Below are 18,590 nucleotides of genomic sequence, written 5' to 3'. Positions count from 1 at the left end.
GCTGGGACAGTCAACTCATTGTATCTGAGGGACCTGGAAGTATCTATGGGGTAGATGACTTTTGTGCTGGGGCTTAGAGATTAGGCTGGAAGAAACGAAGGAGAAAGGAAGTTCATGAGAGTAAAGTGTGGGGAGCACTGGGGGCCACTGGGGGTACCCTGGTGAGGGGAGAGTTCCGAGGGCATGGGGGAAACGATGGCAACACCATTTAACCACAGTGTCTATCACCCCCATAAGCTACTCCATCCTTGCAACAGCCTCTGAGGCCTTACCATGCTCTGCTCTTTTCCTGTAATGAATGCTCTTCTGCTCTTAATCCTACCTCGCCTTCAAATGCCTCCACTTCCATGAAGCCTTCTATGACTTCCTCTCATGAATTTGGTTTCTGCTTCCTTTCTAATTATACTCATACTTTGGTCTAGGTCCTTCATGGTACTTGACTATCCTACAACAAAGAACACAGTTTTAGATGTTCCTTGGGGATGGAGCCTTTATCTTGCCCATCTTTACAATCTCCACAGAACCAAGGAAAATGCCTTGGTGATTGTGCATTGATCTTAAAGTGTGCCCGTTCTGTAATGAATGCTGCTGGAGTAGGGCAGCGGGAAGTCCTATGTTGTCAAGTTGGGCAACGGGAATAGTGAGGATAAGGATGATGACAGACACAGAGTAAGTGTTTAGTCCTGCACGAAGGTAGACGCATGCAGCCACTCTCCAGGAGTCTCCACTTCTTGTCACCATAACCAAAAGTGATGGCTGCCACAGTTAAGTTTTCAACTAAAACAAGGTTCTCCCATCGGGCGGGTTTGGGTAACTCTAAGTCAATTCCTCTTTAGTAGCAACACCCTCCACTTTCCAGGTTCCTCTTCTATTTAACTTCCCTGAGGCCTTCCATGGCATTTACATTTCCTCTTTCCGTCTTCTCAGGAAGTTTCTTAATCTCCTCCTTGGGTCCTTTTTCACCTGTCCTTCTCTCATATATTAAAATGCCCCACGTTTCCTTCTTCCATAATCTTTTCGCCTCACTTTTTATACTTACGTGTCTCCTGGCACTTCAACACCCAAACGTAGCTCTAGCCCAGACCACTCTCCTGCCTCCAGCCCTCCTGTGGAGCTTCCCCAGAACACCTCCATCTGACATCCCACAGAAGCTTAAGTGCCCACAGGGTCACTGCTGAACTCACCTTCCTCTCACCTTTCCTGTGTTTCTGATTTTCTCTGCCACACATTCACCAACTCTTCTTTGGAATCTATCTCTTCCTTTCATCACCACCACTATTTCCTGTGTTTATAAGACTCACACAACTTCTCCCTCTATGACTGAAGGAACATCCTAATTGGGCTTCCCAACTCTGGCCTCTTCCCTCTCCAGTCCATTCTTCAGTCAAGAAACACAGATATGACTAGATCCCTCCCCTGCTTTCAGTCACTTCCTCGCTCCTCACTGGTCCACTGCTAAGTCCAAAATTCTCAACTTGATATATAAGGCTCTTCCTGAGCTCCATCCCCTCTCAGCTGCCCTAAACCCATCTTCCACGACAGCTCCTTTTATACTACTCCCTCCAGACATACCATTGGAAAAAATGATTTATGGGTTTTCCTAAAGGAGAGGAGACCTCCTCCTTTTCTGCACATGCTCCTCTCACCAACTAGAACCCACCAGCACCAGCACCACTTTTATCATCCCTCTAACCTTTACTCAATGAATCAGCTTAAGAAAAATACCCTCTTGAAAACCTACACGGAGGCCCTGGATTCTTTCTTCCCTCCAACTAGGTTTTATGTCCTATCTCTGCCAACTTTCTTTTGATAGGTTCTAGTCTTTTCATGGATGTCCCCCCAGGTCTATGAGTTGCTCAAGGACAGAGGATCACCTTACCCTCCCTGTATCCCCAAAGCCCGGCAAAGCAGTTGACACTGAATAAATGTTTGTTAAATGGAAGTAACAAGAAAAGGAATCAGCTACATATTAAGCAACTGGGCTAGTGATTTGATTTCAGCTTCAGTGGAGAAAGGACAGATACTTGGGATCTGAACAAAGCCCCCTGAGTCAGCTCATTAAACCTCTGTGTTCATTTAGTTCCAGAGTTTCCCATCTATTAAAAAAAAACTGGAAAAGCAAGTGCTGGATTTAGCAAAAGAAAACAAAACTAGATTTAAGCTTTAGCAAAGTCCATGCTGCTGAAACTGGAAAGGAAAATATTAGGGGTGCTGGGAGACAATTCTTCAAGGTCTCTTACATTTCTATATACCTTGTGAAGATGCTTTGATGGCTTTTCTTCTAAAGGGGTGTTTGTATATAGCAAACAGCCTTGGAAGATTTAGAGAGTGTGTCCTCCCAGGACTGAGGCCAGAGTTGTTTCCTGTACAGGATAATAAAGATGATATCTCCTTCTACGCACAAAAGTTGGGCGAGGTTGCTAACAACCTCCTTGTAACACTGGAGATTTTTTAAGGTCTAGGTTCCTCAGCTGTGACATAAATCCACTCTGTACACAGTACCCATTTGGGCCACTCCTCACTGCCCCAGGGAATTGGGGGGGGGGGGGTAGGGGGAGGGAAGCGGATGCAAACATGAAGCTCACACTACCTGCTGTGGTCTGACTAATAAAGTCCTTTGTCTCTGATCAGGAGCCTCACATCTTCCGTCAGCAGCTATGAACTGTGACAGACTAACTTGTTACCTTGAAGGTAGAGTAAAACTTACACACTTCAGAGTTCTTGACAAGGAGGGGGAACTAAAGGAAATTTTTTTAATTGTCCAATAAATGTCTATGGAATTGAATACTGCCAGAAAGATAAAATCTTGAATACAGTGTAATAGTGAAGAGCACAGATTCTACAGTCAAACAGTCTGGGTTCATAGCCTAGCTTTTAAAATGATTAACTACAAAAACTCCTGAGCGTCATACCCTGATATGCAAATTCTCCAAAAAAGTTTCACTTCTCTGGATCTCAATGTCCTCATTATGAAATGTGGATGCTAATATTACCCTCTGACAAGGCTGTTGTGAGGGTTAAATGAGTTACAATATGGAAAGTACTCAAATTGTTCCTGGCATTTAGTAAGTGCTATTTAAGAATAATATTCTGATGCTTGAACTTTATTCCATGGACAATCAAAGTTTTTAAGAAAGGAAATGATGCTAGTAGATCTATGCTTTACGAGCCAACTTTGATGAACGTTAGATCGTATATGTAATAAAGGCAAAGAGGATCCGGAGAATATGAAACAGAAGACCAACCAAGAGACAACTGTAACAGTCTCAGAGTAAAAACAGCATGGCTGGGCTTGAGTGCTGGCAACGGGAAAGAGCTTGAGTGCTGGCAACGGGAAAGAGAACTAATCCAAGAGATATTTCACTGCTGGCGTTTGCAGAATTTGGCGCCTGATAGGAATATAAATGTTAATTTCTAGTTATCCAGTCATCATATACAAGGGCCTTTTCACAATCATCTTACCTAAAGCTCATAATAAAACTATAAGGTAAACTGGGAGAAAAGTGACAGGTATAGGATTTCGAATATGAAGGTAAGGGCAGGTAAGGCAAGTACCTCAGAAGGAGAAGATGTTGAGGGAGACAATGATAACTGGAGATGCTCTAAGGACATTTTGAATCTGAACCTCATCATGATGATAAATCTGTCACTGAAAATGCAAGTCTGTAGCTCCGACAAGAATGGGTCTCGATGTACAGATCTGGATTTCACCAGAATAGAACATATGATGGAGGCCTGTGGCAAGAAGGAGATAAACCAGGTAAGGTATAAAGAATGGGAAGAGGAATAAAGATAGAGGGTGAGAGAAAGCAGGGGCCAGTGCAGGAGAACTACGGACGACACTGAGTGTACAAAGGAAAGGAACACGTGAAGAAGTAGAGAAGTGGGAAACAGGAATAGGCAGTAATATCACATACTACGGGAAAATGAGAGTAGGGTGAGTTCTGGAAAAAGGCAGCCTCTGAGAAGGAATTTTACCAGAGGAGGCGAGACTGCAGTGGTTTAAATGATCAATCATAAGATCACTGATAAGCATCAAAGAGCTGTTTTTGAGAAACTGAAGGTGAAGGAAAGAAGAATCAAGGTCAAGACAGATCCACACAGAGACACAGACATAGCATAAGCATGGAACAGAGAGAGATGTAGAGAGGGAGACGTGGACACATTTGGGAGAAGAAGGAAAAAAAACAGTAGGAAGGAAAGGGTTGGCAATAAAAGAAGGAAAAGAGATAACTAGTAAAAGTTTTAAAGATGGCATGTGGAACATATAGGGAAGGGATTACCTTGAAAGTTATTCCCATGAGATATCTAAGAAGGAAGTAAAGATACAGAAAACAATACTGGAGCTGAGGACAGGGATCCTGACAAAATATTATGTATTAAATAATATAATGTCAATGTCATCAATAAAGTATGGGTTGAACTTGACTGCTAAAACCACACAGTAAAGGTGAGGCTTAGGTCCACGTGAAGCAATAGAACAAAGAGTAAGCTACTGCTGAGTATAGGCAGGAGGACCTGGGAGGTTGGTCATTTGAGACCCTAGGAAGCCTAGAAAGGAGAGGTCAAGGGCAGAGGGACCATCACAGGTAACAGTGATTAGCAATGAGGCTCTGGCGTTAGAATGGGTCAGAAGCCCACCCCACCGCTTCTCAGCCATGAAACTTCAGGCTAGTTACTTGACTTCTCTCTCTGACTCAGTGCCCTCATCTGAAAAACAGAGATGACAGTATTACCTACCTCAGATGATTGTTGTTAAACAATAAACATGAACTGCTGGACATAATGCCTTGCCATGGAGAATACACACAGCCTTCTCTCCTTCACTTGCTACTCAGGGTGGCCGACACACGAGAAAGAAGAATATTTTTGAGCTAATTTACACTGAGTACATGACAGACCACAGGCCATTCTTAAATTCTTTATAAATTTAGAAGTGGACTGCCATTAGATCCAGACATCTCTAACTGGCTCAATTTCAGGCTTTCCAAGAAGTAAAAAACAAAGCCAAAACGAAATAAAACAAATTCCGACGTGGTGTGTGGTGCGAGAAACAATTCCACTTCACGATTCTGGATTACTATAGCTTCTTACCCTTCTCTAATTCTAACCTTATTCATTGTTTTGAAAATTGAAATCTCTGCCACTCTGACCACAAGTTTCCATATCAGCTACAGAAGGCTGAGGTGAAACAGTTCTACACGCATGTGTTGGGCGTGGGAGTCGGATGGATAAACTGTATCACACCAGGCACATTTTGGATTTGTATGTCAACCTGTGCTGGATACCTACATTAAGGAACGAATGTGAGCTGTCTTATACAGTTCAGGAGACTGCTGAGTCACAAAGTGGCCATATCTTTTTAAAATTCCCCCCAAGTGTTAGAGAATGCCAAGTGTCTCATGTCCCAGGAACTTTAGCTACTGGATCTACCTTTATGGACTTCTGCCTGCGTGACATCTATCTGCAACCCTCGCATGTTTACTACTTCCATTACGTTGTATACAATAATTATGCAAGTGTTTACAAGAGAGCATTACAAAGGATAAATTTTAATAGAGTGTATTACAGCCAGTCATTTTCCTGTGATGTCTCAAAGATCTGGAGTAGAGTTTATTTCTGTCTATTTAATCCTTGAGAAAACATTTGCAGTGTACCATTAACATAAGTAAACTCTTCGATATCCCTTTATCAAAATACCATCACCAGTTATAATTCTCCAATTTATAATGTACTTGCCAAGGATAGCTTTCCCTATTCCACAATTCCCAGTTTAAGCCGAGCCCACTGCTTTACTATTTAAGTGTCTACAGCCACAAGAGAGCAGGAGAATTTATTATGAAGAGTCTCAGTGTGGAAGAGAGAAAACAGGTCTTCCTTGTGTGGAACCATCTTACCCACTGCAGGGACAATTAGTACTCCAACCTGCCTCCATACCCAGCATCAAACATCAATATATAGCTTTTACAACAGTCAAAAAAAGCCCCACTCGTTCCTCAATACACACTAGGTAGAAGGTGCCACATTCCCATTGAGAATCCCAGGCAGTGATTACCAAGGACTTCTTAGAAACACAGGCTAGGCCTGGGTGTTCTGAAAGGATCGTATTTGTTAAGAACTCCAGCACTGGAATTCAAACTACCTGGATCCAAATCTCATGAAGTTAAGTGTGAAGTTAAGTTCACTGTGTCTCTTCCTTCATCATAAATGGACATGATAATAGTGCCTTACCTTGTTGGGCTATTTCCAGGATAGAATGAAATAATACACGTAAAGTAGTTAGAAATTTGTCTGGCATCTAACTAAGAATTCAAAAAGATTAAGTATTCATTACCTGTGATTTCCAATGTCAAATTACATAGTAGGTACATAGGCACTCTTTGTGGAACACTGATTTTATAAATCTGCCTAACCTTAGTTATACAAAGTTTCCTAAAAGTGATAAGACAAGGTTATCAGATCAATTATCATTAGAGTTGGAGGACCTATATGTTATACATTACATCTTTTGCTTTGTTAATAAAATTTCCTTTGAAAATGAGCTTACCTGTGGAGGAATGTACCATAAATACAATGCATTACATTTAGGCTGATCGTTATTTAGCTGCACAGTCATTCCTCTTTTCAATTGTCACCCCAGCTCCAAAATCTGCTCAAGTACAAGATCAGTGATACAAAACTTTTACCTGTGTTAATGACCTATAAGTGCCAGTCAGTAGGAGGATGCGTTCTCATTAGTGGTCCTCATCTCATTAGAAGCCTGCTCTCACTGATAATGGACCTCAGAGGTTAATAAAAATCTCAGGAAGAATTCTCTTCAATTTAATAGATGGACAGGTGTGTGGAAGCCAAGCGCCATACATGGCTGTATTCCACATGCCCACAACAATTGCAAAGGCGTCTGCAGAAACGGAGCACTAAATCCCAACATGGTTCCTGATGAAGAAACCATTAACTCTAATACCGGGGAGGACTAAATACAAATTTGATTGGATTTTTCCCATCCAGATTTCAGAAAGTACTAAGAGTCATCAGAGTGATCTGAATAACTCCCAGAAAGAGCACCTCTACTAAACACCCAAGGATCTATATCGGCTTTAATATCCAATCTCGTCTCACCTGATAAATGAATGAGCTGCAGCAGCAGTGTCCTTTAAAAAAGTGCAATGTCATCCTTCCAGGCTTTTCAACAAAAGTATCAATACTGAAACATGAGGTAAAATATCTAAGCACTATAAAAAGTGATGTGCTATTTCTGTTCTTTTTCAGTGTCCCCTCCACCCACCCAAAGGGATTAGTCTGCTTCATGTGCATGGGTAGCTACCTAATAAGCCAGCCAGAGTTCACTTTAATAACAGCACTTGTAAAAGTAAGAGCATGGCTAGCCAGCAAGCTTGCTAAAAAATCAGTTTCTAAAAAGTGGAGGCTTATGCATGCACAAGCTCCCCAAAGTAAGATGTGTTTTCTGAGATAAACTGGAGAGGAAACGCCTATTCAAATAAACAAGACACATCTTATCAATGTAAGAGAAATCACCTACCCAGGAATTTCTTGCATTTCTGCCAAAAAACGTATTTACAAACTATGTAGGCAAGGAGTTGTTCTGCGATGCCACTGCACTGTGGCCATGTTTCAAGGTTTATCGTTAGTGACATTTGCAGTAAACAGGTAGCAAATCGAATCTCACATGAGAAGGATGAAATATGGAAATATAAAGTGAATACCAAAACAGTATTTTTCTGACAAGAAACAGTCAAGACCTAGAAAGGTATAGACGGCTTTGGGTACCCTTCTAAACCATTTTCTGCTATAAAGCATTCACATTTCAGAAAATCAAAGATGAAAGCAAAGAAGTAGCAAAAACGTTTGAAGGTTCAAAATACCCTGGCTTCTGTCTATTCATAACCGCTCAAGAGCAGAAAGGAAAAGCAGTGTTAGATTTGGCTTCTCTCTCAAAGGGTTCGATGATCCTCCTGATACTACAGAATAGAGTGCAAACTTCTTCAGCCAGTCAAGGCGCCAGGGCAATTGGTAAAGATTCACACTTCCCCTGAGCTTCTGGCTACACTTGACACAGTGACCAAGAATGGGTATCTCTTGCCTTCTTCACTTCTAAGGAAGTGAAACCTTGCCCCACCCTCAGAGGATGCGTTTCAGTCACCTCCCTACTCTAGTTCTCTCCTAACCAGGCTAGCATCTAAGTGGCCGCGCATTCAGCCCTTGACATCCTCGCTTCCGCAGCTTCTCACTTGGGCGAATGAGCCGGGGTTCGCCTCTCATCAAACCTGTGGAATAAACCACTCCTTCGGACTCGGAGATACTTCTCAAAGAAAAAAAAAAAAAAAAAAAGGCTTTTTTTTTTTTGCACTGATATACTGTTTGGTTTCTAGAAAGGACATGTCAAATAACGACTTCATTCATTCAAAACCCTTTCAGAAAGTGGAACTTATTAGTCAATTACTCTTCCGAACAGGAAGTTCACACACACACACACACACACACACACACACACACACACACACACACACACACACACAATATCTAGGAGAAATTCTGTCAGGCGCTGAGAAAGTATGTCAGGTGGGAAGCACCCAGCGCCGGGTCCCGGTCTCTGCCCCGAGAATGCGCTGGGGACAGCGTTCCCGCCGCGCTCCTCCTGGGACAGCTCGCGGACCCCTCCCGGTGCCTGCCCGCCGCCCCTTCCCGGAGCGAACGGCTCCGGCCACCTGCGCCGCAGCAGGTCTGGGGTGAGCGGAGGCACACCGCGCCGGCTCTCCCAACGCGTCCCGGAGCGCGCGGGCGCCACTTACATGCCCGGCCGGAGCTGAAGGGCGCTGCCTGGTGGCCAGCCGGCGGCCACCCAAGCGCAGAAGCACCAGAGACACAGTCGCCAGGTCATCTCCGTGGGGCGGAGCGGCTCCAGCCGCCACCCCGGCTGCGCGCCACGCGCCACTCCGGCTTCGCAAGTCCGAGCCCGGCGCAGAAGTTGAGCTCGCCGGGCAGAAGTTGGTGTGCGGGGCTCGCGGAGCCGGCGAGAAGCGTCTCCCTGCGGAGGGCGCGGCAGCAGCTCGGCCCCACTAGGCATCACCGGCGACGCGGAGAGCGCGGGCGCAGCGCCTGGGCGAGCCCCCGAGGCGCCCGGGCCTCCGAGATGCGCGCCCCTGCTCCGCCGGGAGCGACTGGAAACCTGCGAGCCCCGCGGCCCCCTCAACCTCGGTGCCATGGAAACGCGCTCGCCGCCCTCCAGGCCCGGCCCCTCCGGAGCGCTTAAAGAGACAGCCCCGCCGCCACCGCGGCTCGACTAGCTGCTGGGCGCCCCTCACCCCCGCACCCTCCTCACCCCCTCCTCTCCACTCTGCGCGGCCTGGAGGAGGCGCGGCGGGGGCTGGATGCTGGGCGCTGGAGGGGCAGCTAAGAAGAGAATTAGGGGGCTCTGTTCAATCCTCCCGCCTAATCCTGCTCCCCACCTCTTCCTACCCACCCACCCGAGACACACACCCAAACCTCGCCAAAGGGGCGAAGCGGCTGTGGCTTTCCTCTCACACACCAACCTGCTCAGAACCAAGCCAGCTGTACATCTGCCACAAGCAGAGACCAAAGGAAGGCTGACTTTTGATTCTTTCTTGCTCCGCTGGCTCCCAATCCGAGTCTTGGGAGTCGGTCAGAATACAGGTGGGCGGGTTGCGGGGGGGGGGGGGGGTGGGGGTGGGTGATGTTGAAGTGGGAACCAAACAGCAGTTGATTGAGGCAAATCTCCTGGCAGATCCACAGTGGCAGGACACATCGGCGGCTCATCCAGAAATCCTCGTTACTCCAAGTGGGATCATCTCCCTTCATTTTGTTTGGCCACCATCTATCTCACCGCCTTCAGGCACCAGAGTTATAAGGAAGTGCCAACGCTTTTCCAAACCTACTCCCTCCTTTCTTTCAAACCAGCTCCTCTTCCCCCAAATTTGCTGAGGAGCAGTCAGTTGCGAGCCCCTCGAGCCCTTCCAGAAGGGAACAGCGTCTGCTGGAACGGGAGACTCCGGCTGCGGTGCTGGCCCGCCTGCCTGGGACGCACAGCCAAGCACCGCGCGGTCGCCAGCAGCTCCGGCCCGAAGCGATGTCTCTGCTCGGCGCCAGCTGCTGTCTGGAAGGCCACAAACCTCTGGAGCCTGTTCGTGAAAATAAAAACCTCTGGTGCATTGTGCCCTCCAACAAGGGCAGCCCGGCTCCGAAGCCACAATCTGCAGTTCGGCCCTGCAGGAAACGGATCAATCTGCATCGGGACAACTTTTTTCTCTGATTCCTAAACTTACCAAAAGTGGCTCTCCAATGACTCATTCATAGTCAAACATTTAAAGTGGTACCACCTGATTTCTTTAGTCCTAGGAGCCTGAAAATGATCTTCCCCGAGGTGTCTTTTGGGCTTTGCTTTGCCCTTCATAGTTGAATTAACCATCTGGCTCTTAGTTTCAGTCTTCTGAGCCTTTGTTCTCCCTTTTCTTTCTGCTTTTTCTGCAACTAAAGAAGCAATTGGGCATTTACAAGAGAGAGCAACTTTTGGGGTTTCTATGAAAAGAAAGAAGATGAGGGTGTGATAGAACCATACCACTCTTGAATTAGCATTCTGTGACTTTGCCCCCTTGATTTGTGAAGTTGGAATTCACACCACCCTGCAGTCTCTTCTATTTCTCCTAGACATATATATAGATATATATAGATATATTTTACTTTTTTAAATTGAAGTTTAACTTAAAGTGAAAAATCATAAATATACTAGATGATATCTCTATCTTTTGACAGATATCTTTGACAAACAGAACTTTGAAGCAATTTGCACAATAGAAATCATTATTTGAACTCTTTATTTTATAAAACAGGGATTCATTCATTTTTTCCCCCAAATGCTGGTTGTACATGAACCAAACCTTCTCCAGTGGCAGAGCAGACTTGGGGAAAGTGCTGACATCTGTTGTAGAAATGCATTGTCACTTGGCTAACTCTTAATTAGTTCTGATAATGGCATGCCCAGCATGGATCGCTGAAACACATTGATAATTTTAGTGTCTATTTTTAACTCTTAGTTTTAACTTCTCCTCAACCTCTTTGTCACCTTTGTTACCAAGTAACAAAGTTGAATGCTTAATTTCACCTCCTCTTCTTTTTCCTCTCCCTCTTCTAGTGAGGTGCTAATGAACAGTGAAATGACCAAAGGAAGGCAGGGCAAGGTGAGGTCACAAAGGAAGAAAAGAAAACTGGTAATTCACAGTAATGGTGACTCCTGAACTATGTGCACTAACTACAGGAGGTGAGGCTGTTTTTCTTCCCTTCTGGATGTAAGTAGAGGTAAAAAGATTAATTCCTTCCATTGATTCGGTTTCTAGTTTGTCTTTGGATGAAACCTAAACACTCCAGGTTCTTTCAATACAGTTTAATCATAATTGTTTTAATGAGAATGTATAGCACACCTAAAGATGACAGTACAGATTAACTGTACCCTGAAATTCCTGTGATTTGCTAAGCCTTTCTTTACTTCTGGACTAGTTTTAACTCTGCAGGGCTCTATCTTCAGCTAATTTCATTCCCTCCTGGAGTGTAAAAAGTTTCTAATCATTTTCTTTCTTTATATTACAGAAAGCCTTGCATAAATAATAGACCTCCTTTAGTACAAGGCTAAATTTTATGTAAGCCACAGTTGAAACTCAGAACAATTTTAAGAGTGAAAGAATAATGGGGAAATACAGGAATGTATGTAAATTATCTGATTTCATGCTTGTTTAGTAAATGGCATGTTTGGTTTGGGTACAGGGGAAGTGAATCAGAAAATTGAAAATCCCAAATTAGAAAAACTTCCTTTTATGTACATTAGTTTAAAACCATGTTTACTATAGATGAACATTTAAAGCACTTTGGATGTGATGCTAAATGTGATTAGCATATATTTCATAAAATGAGATTGATTTCAAATTATTCTAGCATGGATAATAATATAACACAATGCCATGTAAGCAACTGTCATTAAATGAAACATACTCTTCCAGCTTAAGGACTTAAAAATTTCCATGAACTGGGAAGCCCTAATTTGAACTCCGCTCTGCTTCTGCAGTCTAGTCATACAATTTAAAAATAATTGGTGATTTGGTTTGATTGGCTGGTTATGCTATTCTCTAAAAAAGGGGTGCATTATGAAACCTGTTAGTTACAGTCTTATATAGTAAAAGAGCAAAGCAGTTTGGTGTTTGGGGGATGCTATGAACACACAAAATGAAGCCAGATACAGACAAAACAATTCATTCAGCATTTATTGCCCAAAGTGAAAGAAATTTTAAAATTTCACAAAGCAAGGGAATGAGCCACATGCACAAAGAATTAATTTTTTAAATTAAGAGAGAGAGAAGTTTTGTGTTGATGGCACAAACATAAACATATGTTTGTTTTGCTCAGACGTAAATTTCATGGAGGAAAAAACAGACACATCATGAATTGGGTTTTATTTTTGTGAATGATCTTTTACACTGCCAACCTGAACAGGTTCTTAAAAATGGATTTGACAGAGCAGACAAATGTTCTCTCTGAGAAGAGTCCAAAGGATTTGGGGGGACCTCCGGTGGGAATACCACATGCTACCCTACTCTCTCCAGACCTGCATCAAAGGAGTAATAAATCTAACTGGCTTTTCCCTTGTTAGGAGGAGGCAGGGTAAGCCAATTTCATGCTTTATGTATGCTAGTTGTAAAAAGGAATGCTTACCTAAAAAGAAATAGATTCTGACCAGATGTTCCAAAATCTTCCTCAGCTGCTGCTTGAAGTTTTACAGTCACCGTGTACTTTATCTTCTCGTCTGTCTTCTTCTAATTGAGAAATTGTTGATTCATGCAGTTCGACAGGCAGGCTGCTGCAAAAACCTTCCTGCCAAAGCTTTTCAGCCCTGCTCTCCTGCACACAAAAACTTCCAGTGTCTGTATGGGGACAGGAGAAGAGAGCAGGCCACTTCATCTGGCAGGTGTTGTGGGTTGAAAAAGAAGGAGGTCAGAAAGCAGTTCTTCAAAGGACAGGGTCTGTCACCTGAAAGTGTAATAAATTGCCATTATAGAAATGCCTACAAGCACTAATGAGCCATGTACATTGAAATCTTGATGTCAGGCAAAGTAGAATGAAATTCACTCAGGAACCAGCTGGGATTGTCACACCAAGATGTGAATAATCATTCTCGCTTTGGTTTCATCTGCCACGAAATTTCGTCCCTACAAACCAATAGCTCTCTTTTTAAGGAAAATGATAAATTTAGCATAAAACTCCTAAGATAATCTGTCTAGTGATTAGTACATAATTTCTTAGTACTGTGCTACTCGTTGGCCATAAAGACTTGACCAATCAGATGTAAGTCATAATAGAATTACCAACTCCAGAATTATGTATATTTATTAGAACATAATTAGAAGATTAGCCCAGATACATATTTGACTTGTATTTTTTTGGAAACTATACTTTGCACAGCTAATGTGTGTGTGTGTGTGTGTTAAAAAAAGTAACATTAAATTTACTATCTTAACCATTTTTGTATATGCAGTTCAGTAGTGTTAAGTATATTTACGTTGTTGTGCAGTAGCTCTCTAGAACTTTTTCCCCTTGCAAAACTGAAACTCTATTCCCATTAAACAGGAATTCCCCCTTCCCCTCTCTGCTCAGCCTTTGGCAAACAACCTTCTACTTTGTTTCTATAATTTTGACTACCTCAGACACTTCATGAGTAGACTCATACAGTATTTGTTCTTTTATGACTGGCTTCATTCACTTAACATAATATCCTCAGGATTCATCCACATTGTAGCATGTGACAGATTTCCTTCTTTTTTAAGGTTGCATAATATCCCATTGTATGTATATGCCTCATTTTGTTTATCCATTTATCTGTTGATGGACATTTGGGATACTTTCCACCTCTTGGCTATTGTGAATAATGTTGCAATGAATGTGGGTATGCAAATATCTCTACGAGATCTTACTTTAAATTCTTTCAGAAATATGATTGCTAGATCATATGATAATTCTATTTTTGATTTTTGGGGGAAACCTCTATCCTGTTATCCATAACAGCTACGCCTTTTTATACTTCCACCAACAGTGCACAAGAGTTCCAATTTCTCTACATCCTCGCCAACACTTGTTATTTTCCATTCTTTTGATAGTCACCATTCTAATGGGTGTGAGATGATATCTCATTGTAATTTTTATTGCATTTCTCTTACGATTAGGGATGCTGAGCATTTTCTCATATGTTTCTTGGCCATTTGTGTATCTTCTTTAAAGAATTATCTGTTAAAACCTTTGACCATTTTTCATCAAGTAATTTGTTTTTGTTGTTGAATTGTAGAAGTTTCTTGTATATTTTAGATATTAACCCCCATCAGATATATGACTTGCAAAGATTTCCTCCCATTCCATAGGCTGCCTTTCATTCTGTTGATTGTTTCTTTTGATGCATATAAATTCTTAAGCCTAATGTAGTCCCCTTTATCTCTTTTTATTTTTGTTGCCTGTGCTTTTGGTGTCATGCCCGAGAGATCATTGCCAAATGTAATGTCTTAAAGCTTTTCCCCTTTGTTTTCTTCTAGGACTTCTATAGTTTTAGGTCTTATGTTTAGGTCTTTAATCCATTTTGAGTGAATTTTTGTACATGATGTAAGATAAGGGTTTAACATCAGTCTCTTGCATGTGGATATTCAGTTTTCCTAGCAGCGTTTGTTAAAGAGACTGCCCCTTCCCCATTGTGTAGTTTTGGCGTCCTTGTCAAAATTGTTTGGCCATATATGCAAGGGTTTATATCTGGGTTTTCTCGTCTATTCCATTGGTCTACATAGCTGTCTTTTTGCCATAACCATGCTATCTTCATTACTGTTGCTTTGTAGTATATTTTGAAATCAGGAAATGTGTGTGGTGATTTGAAGCCTCAGCTATAACTTATTCCCATTCCTTTCCAACTCAATATGGATAAATCAGAGGAGGATTTCACAAGACTGAGTAAGTGAGCATAGTAGTGGTTAATGAACCTCAGTGTAAATAAGGAAAAAATATCCGCCTAAGGAAAAATTAGCAAACCTAATGTGGTCTTGGGCCTATCCATTTAAACCCCACATAAGAAGAGAGGAAGCATTGCCGGCTGTTCTCTGGAAGGATAAGCCCAAGTTATAGCTGAGGCTTCAAACCACCAGCCCAAAGCTAGGGTAATTTGAAAGTTCATTATCCTCCATTTTCATACAAACATAGTACACACTTGCCCCTGGAATATTTTCTGTAGTTTTGACTGTGTGTTTTTTGGAGCACATGAGACAGGCAGCTTCAGCTATGGCGCCATGATATCCAACATGCAGTCAGCACACTATCGAGAAACTGAAAAGACAACCCACAGAATGGGACAAAATATTTGCAAATGACATATCTAATAAGGGACTAGTATCCAGTATATATAAATAATGCTCACCACGCGACAATAAAAATGGGGAAATGATTTGAATAGACATTTCTCACAGAAGATACATAAATATCCAGTAAGCACACTGAAAAGATGCTCTAACATCGTCAGGCACTAGGGGAATGCAATTCAAAACCACAGTGAGGTACAACTTCACTCCTACCAGGATGGTTATAATCAAAGAGACAGTAACAAGTGTTGACAATGACGTGGAGAAATTTAAATCCTCACACATTTCTGGTGGGGGTGTAAAGTTGTGAGGCCACGTTGGAAGCTGTACGGCAGTTCCTCCAAACGTTAAACATAGAGTTACCATATGACCCAGCAATTCTACTGTACAAGTATGAAAAACACATGTCCACACAAAAACTTGTACAAGAATATTTGTAACAGTGTTATTTATAAAAACCAAAAAATGGAAAGAACCTAAACGCCCATTAGTTGATGAATAAACAAAATGTGGCATATCCACACATTATATTATTCAGTCACTAAAAGGAATGAAGTATTGATATATGCTACAATATGGATGAACCTTGAAAACCTTATGTTAAGTGAAAGTGGCCAGATACAAAAGGCCACATATTTATTTATGATTCCATTTATATGAAAAGTACAGAACAGAAAAGTCCATAGAAACAGAAAGTAAATCAGTGGTTAGCAGCAGCTCGGAGAGAGTGGGAAATGGAGAGTGATCGTTTATGGGTCCAGGGTTTCTTTGTGGAGTAATGAAAACACTCTGAAATTAGGTAGTTGTGATGGTTGTATAGCTTTGTGAAAAATATGAAAAAGCACTGAGTTGTACACTTATTAAAAGGGTAAATTTTATGACGTCAATTATATCCCAGTTTTGTTTTTTGTTTTTGGCTGCTTTGGGTCTTTGTTGCTCCACAGGGGCTTTCTCTAGTTGCAGTGAGTGGGGCTTCTCTTCGTTGAGAAGAGCACGGGCTTCTCACTGTGGTGGCTTCTCTTGTTGCAGAGCACGGGCTCTAGAGCGCAGGCTCAGTAGTTGTGGCACATGGGCTTAGTTGCTCCACAGCATGTGGGATCTTCCCGGACCAGGGCTCGAACCCGTGTCTCCTGCATTGGCAGGAAGATTCTTAACCACTGCGCCACCAGGGAAGTCCTATCCCAGTTTTTTTTTTAAGTACAATTTGCTGACCAGTGCCAAACTGCAGCATGTTTCATACTGGTCCCTGATGAGATGAGAAGCTTTTGCCAGAATGAGAGCAGACTACATCACTAAGCGCACTATTTAGTTCAGCCAACATTTTTTAATGGCAAGACTTTCCCAATGAAGTAAGCAGTCCATTGATTTCCTTCTGAGGTAAGCTCCTTATCATCCTTGGGACCAGGTAATGAAGAGCTCACAGATCAGCTACTTTGAGTAAAGCTGCTGTAATCTGCATGCCTGACTTCAAGAGTGTGCCTGCCATCGGTTACATGACACCCTGATGAATGAATTAAGACATTCACAATTTCTGAGAGAAACCATTCCAAACTTGTGTCCTACATATTGACGGCATGTGGTAACATAGCTTCAGTTCATTATGCCTCTATATGTGAGGTGATGAGTCTCGTAATAGAAATGAAGAAGGAGGAGCAGGGGAAAGAGTAAGAGGAGGAAAGTGGGAAGTGGAGGGAGAAGGGAGGGTGGAGGAGGACGAAGAAGAATGTAAAATAATAAGACTGGTGGTACATGCACGAAGAGTTTACTCTCTTCTATGGAAGTCAGACGTGATTTGTCTGATGTGATTAGTATAACAAGTAGCGATAAAACATACAGGAGAACAGGGTTAGTTTGGGGCAGGATAGGCTTTCTACGTGGTCCGAAAAGCCTTCCAGGGAATGTATATGGGGTAGCTGATAAAGGATGAGTAGGAGCTCAGCAGGCACATACCTTCGAATACAAAAGACTAGAACCAAAGTAAATTAAACTAAAAGTCCATACATATAAATTGGTGTTTGTCAAAGTGCGGTTCCCAAGCCAGCAGCATCAGCATTGCTTGGAACCTTGTTGAAAATAGTTCTCAGGCCTGTGCCCTAACTACTGAATCAGCCAGTCTGGAGGTGGGGCACAGCAGTTTGTTTTAACAAGCCCTTCAAATGATTCTGATGCACATGAAAGTATGAAAACTACTGTTTTAGATAAATATAGCAACTAGATTAAAAAATAGATGTTGTGTCCTAAAAAAAGAATAGTGTTTCAGCTTAATACAGTGAATTGATCACATTATTTTATATCTTTTCCCTCCCCAAACTTTACTAAATGAAGAGTAAAGAAATGTTTTAAGATATTATCCTCCCATACAAATGAGAGAAGAGACAACTAGTCAACTATTTCAAGAAGACTTTGGAAGACAGAAGCCTGATGCAGGACTACTAGCCACTTTGGTAGATAGAAGTCACAAAAGCTACAAGATAGGTGCCTATACAAGGCAATGCCTAGGAGAAGGGAAGTAAGCTAGCTCCCCAAAGGGAATGCCTGAGAGATTTGGTGCTTAAAGAAACCTGGAAGGAGTGAGTGATGTCTGAGCCTAAAATGAGTGGTCTGGTTGTAAAATATGTAGGCTAGTTGACTTTCTGATGTTCCCTTCTCTTTACACCCATCAAGACACAGGTGATATATTCTCTGGAATAACTGAATTGCAGAGGTTTATCCCTGACACAGTGGAAAACAGAGGTTGGCAGAAGGCTAAACACAAGAGCATTAGGTGAAAATCACAGGATGTACTGAAGGCCTCTCATGGCCCTTATCACTTCTGGCCCCCAGAAAACCTATATCCATATGTATATCTTACACCATGCAAGAGATTGGAGGATTGTTTTCTGGAGACCCCAATAAAAAGGTCAATGATTGATAACTTTTCAGTGACGTCTACCACATGACTACTCCCACCCACAAAAACAGAGCTTCTTTCTAATAATCTTTGCAGTACTCACTCAAACATAATCAGCCGAGGATCACCAGATAATAGAAAGCTGCCAGTATATAGAGACCATACTAACAGATGAAACTAACAGATAAAAGGAACCTGAAAGAAGAGGAAAAAATCCCCTTCCTCCCTTAAGATAATATAATTATTATCTTAAGAAAGAGGTATGTTACATTCACCTACACAAAAAAATGTTT

The 18,590-nt window shown here is 42.3% G+C and overlaps 1 protein-coding gene across 1 annotated transcript in view; it reads right to left on the bottom strand.

Moving 5' to 3' along the window:
* LOC130854990 (EGF-like and EMI domain-containing protein 1) overlaps positions 1 to 8,899 on the bottom strand; it is a 536,773-nt gene extending 527,874 nt beyond the window's left edge. Inside the window, 1 exon segment of the mRNA XM_057737807.1 lies at positions 8,811 to 8,899. Coding sequence (XP_057593790.1) covers positions 8,811 to 8,899 — 89 coding nt within the window.
* Positions 8,900 to 18,590: the final 9,691 nt, after the last annotated feature.

The sequence above is a fragment of the Hippopotamus amphibius genome, chromosome 6 (genome assembly GCF_030028045.1).
Source record: "Hippopotamus amphibius kiboko isolate mHipAmp2 chromosome 6, mHipAmp2.hap2, whole genome shotgun sequence".
In the NCBI taxonomy this organism is placed as follows: domain Eukaryota; kingdom Metazoa; phylum Chordata; class Mammalia; order Artiodactyla; family Hippopotamidae; genus Hippopotamus; species Hippopotamus amphibius.
The sequence above is the reverse complement of the archived record's forward strand: the minus strand, read 5'-3'. Positions and strand labels throughout refer to the sequence as shown.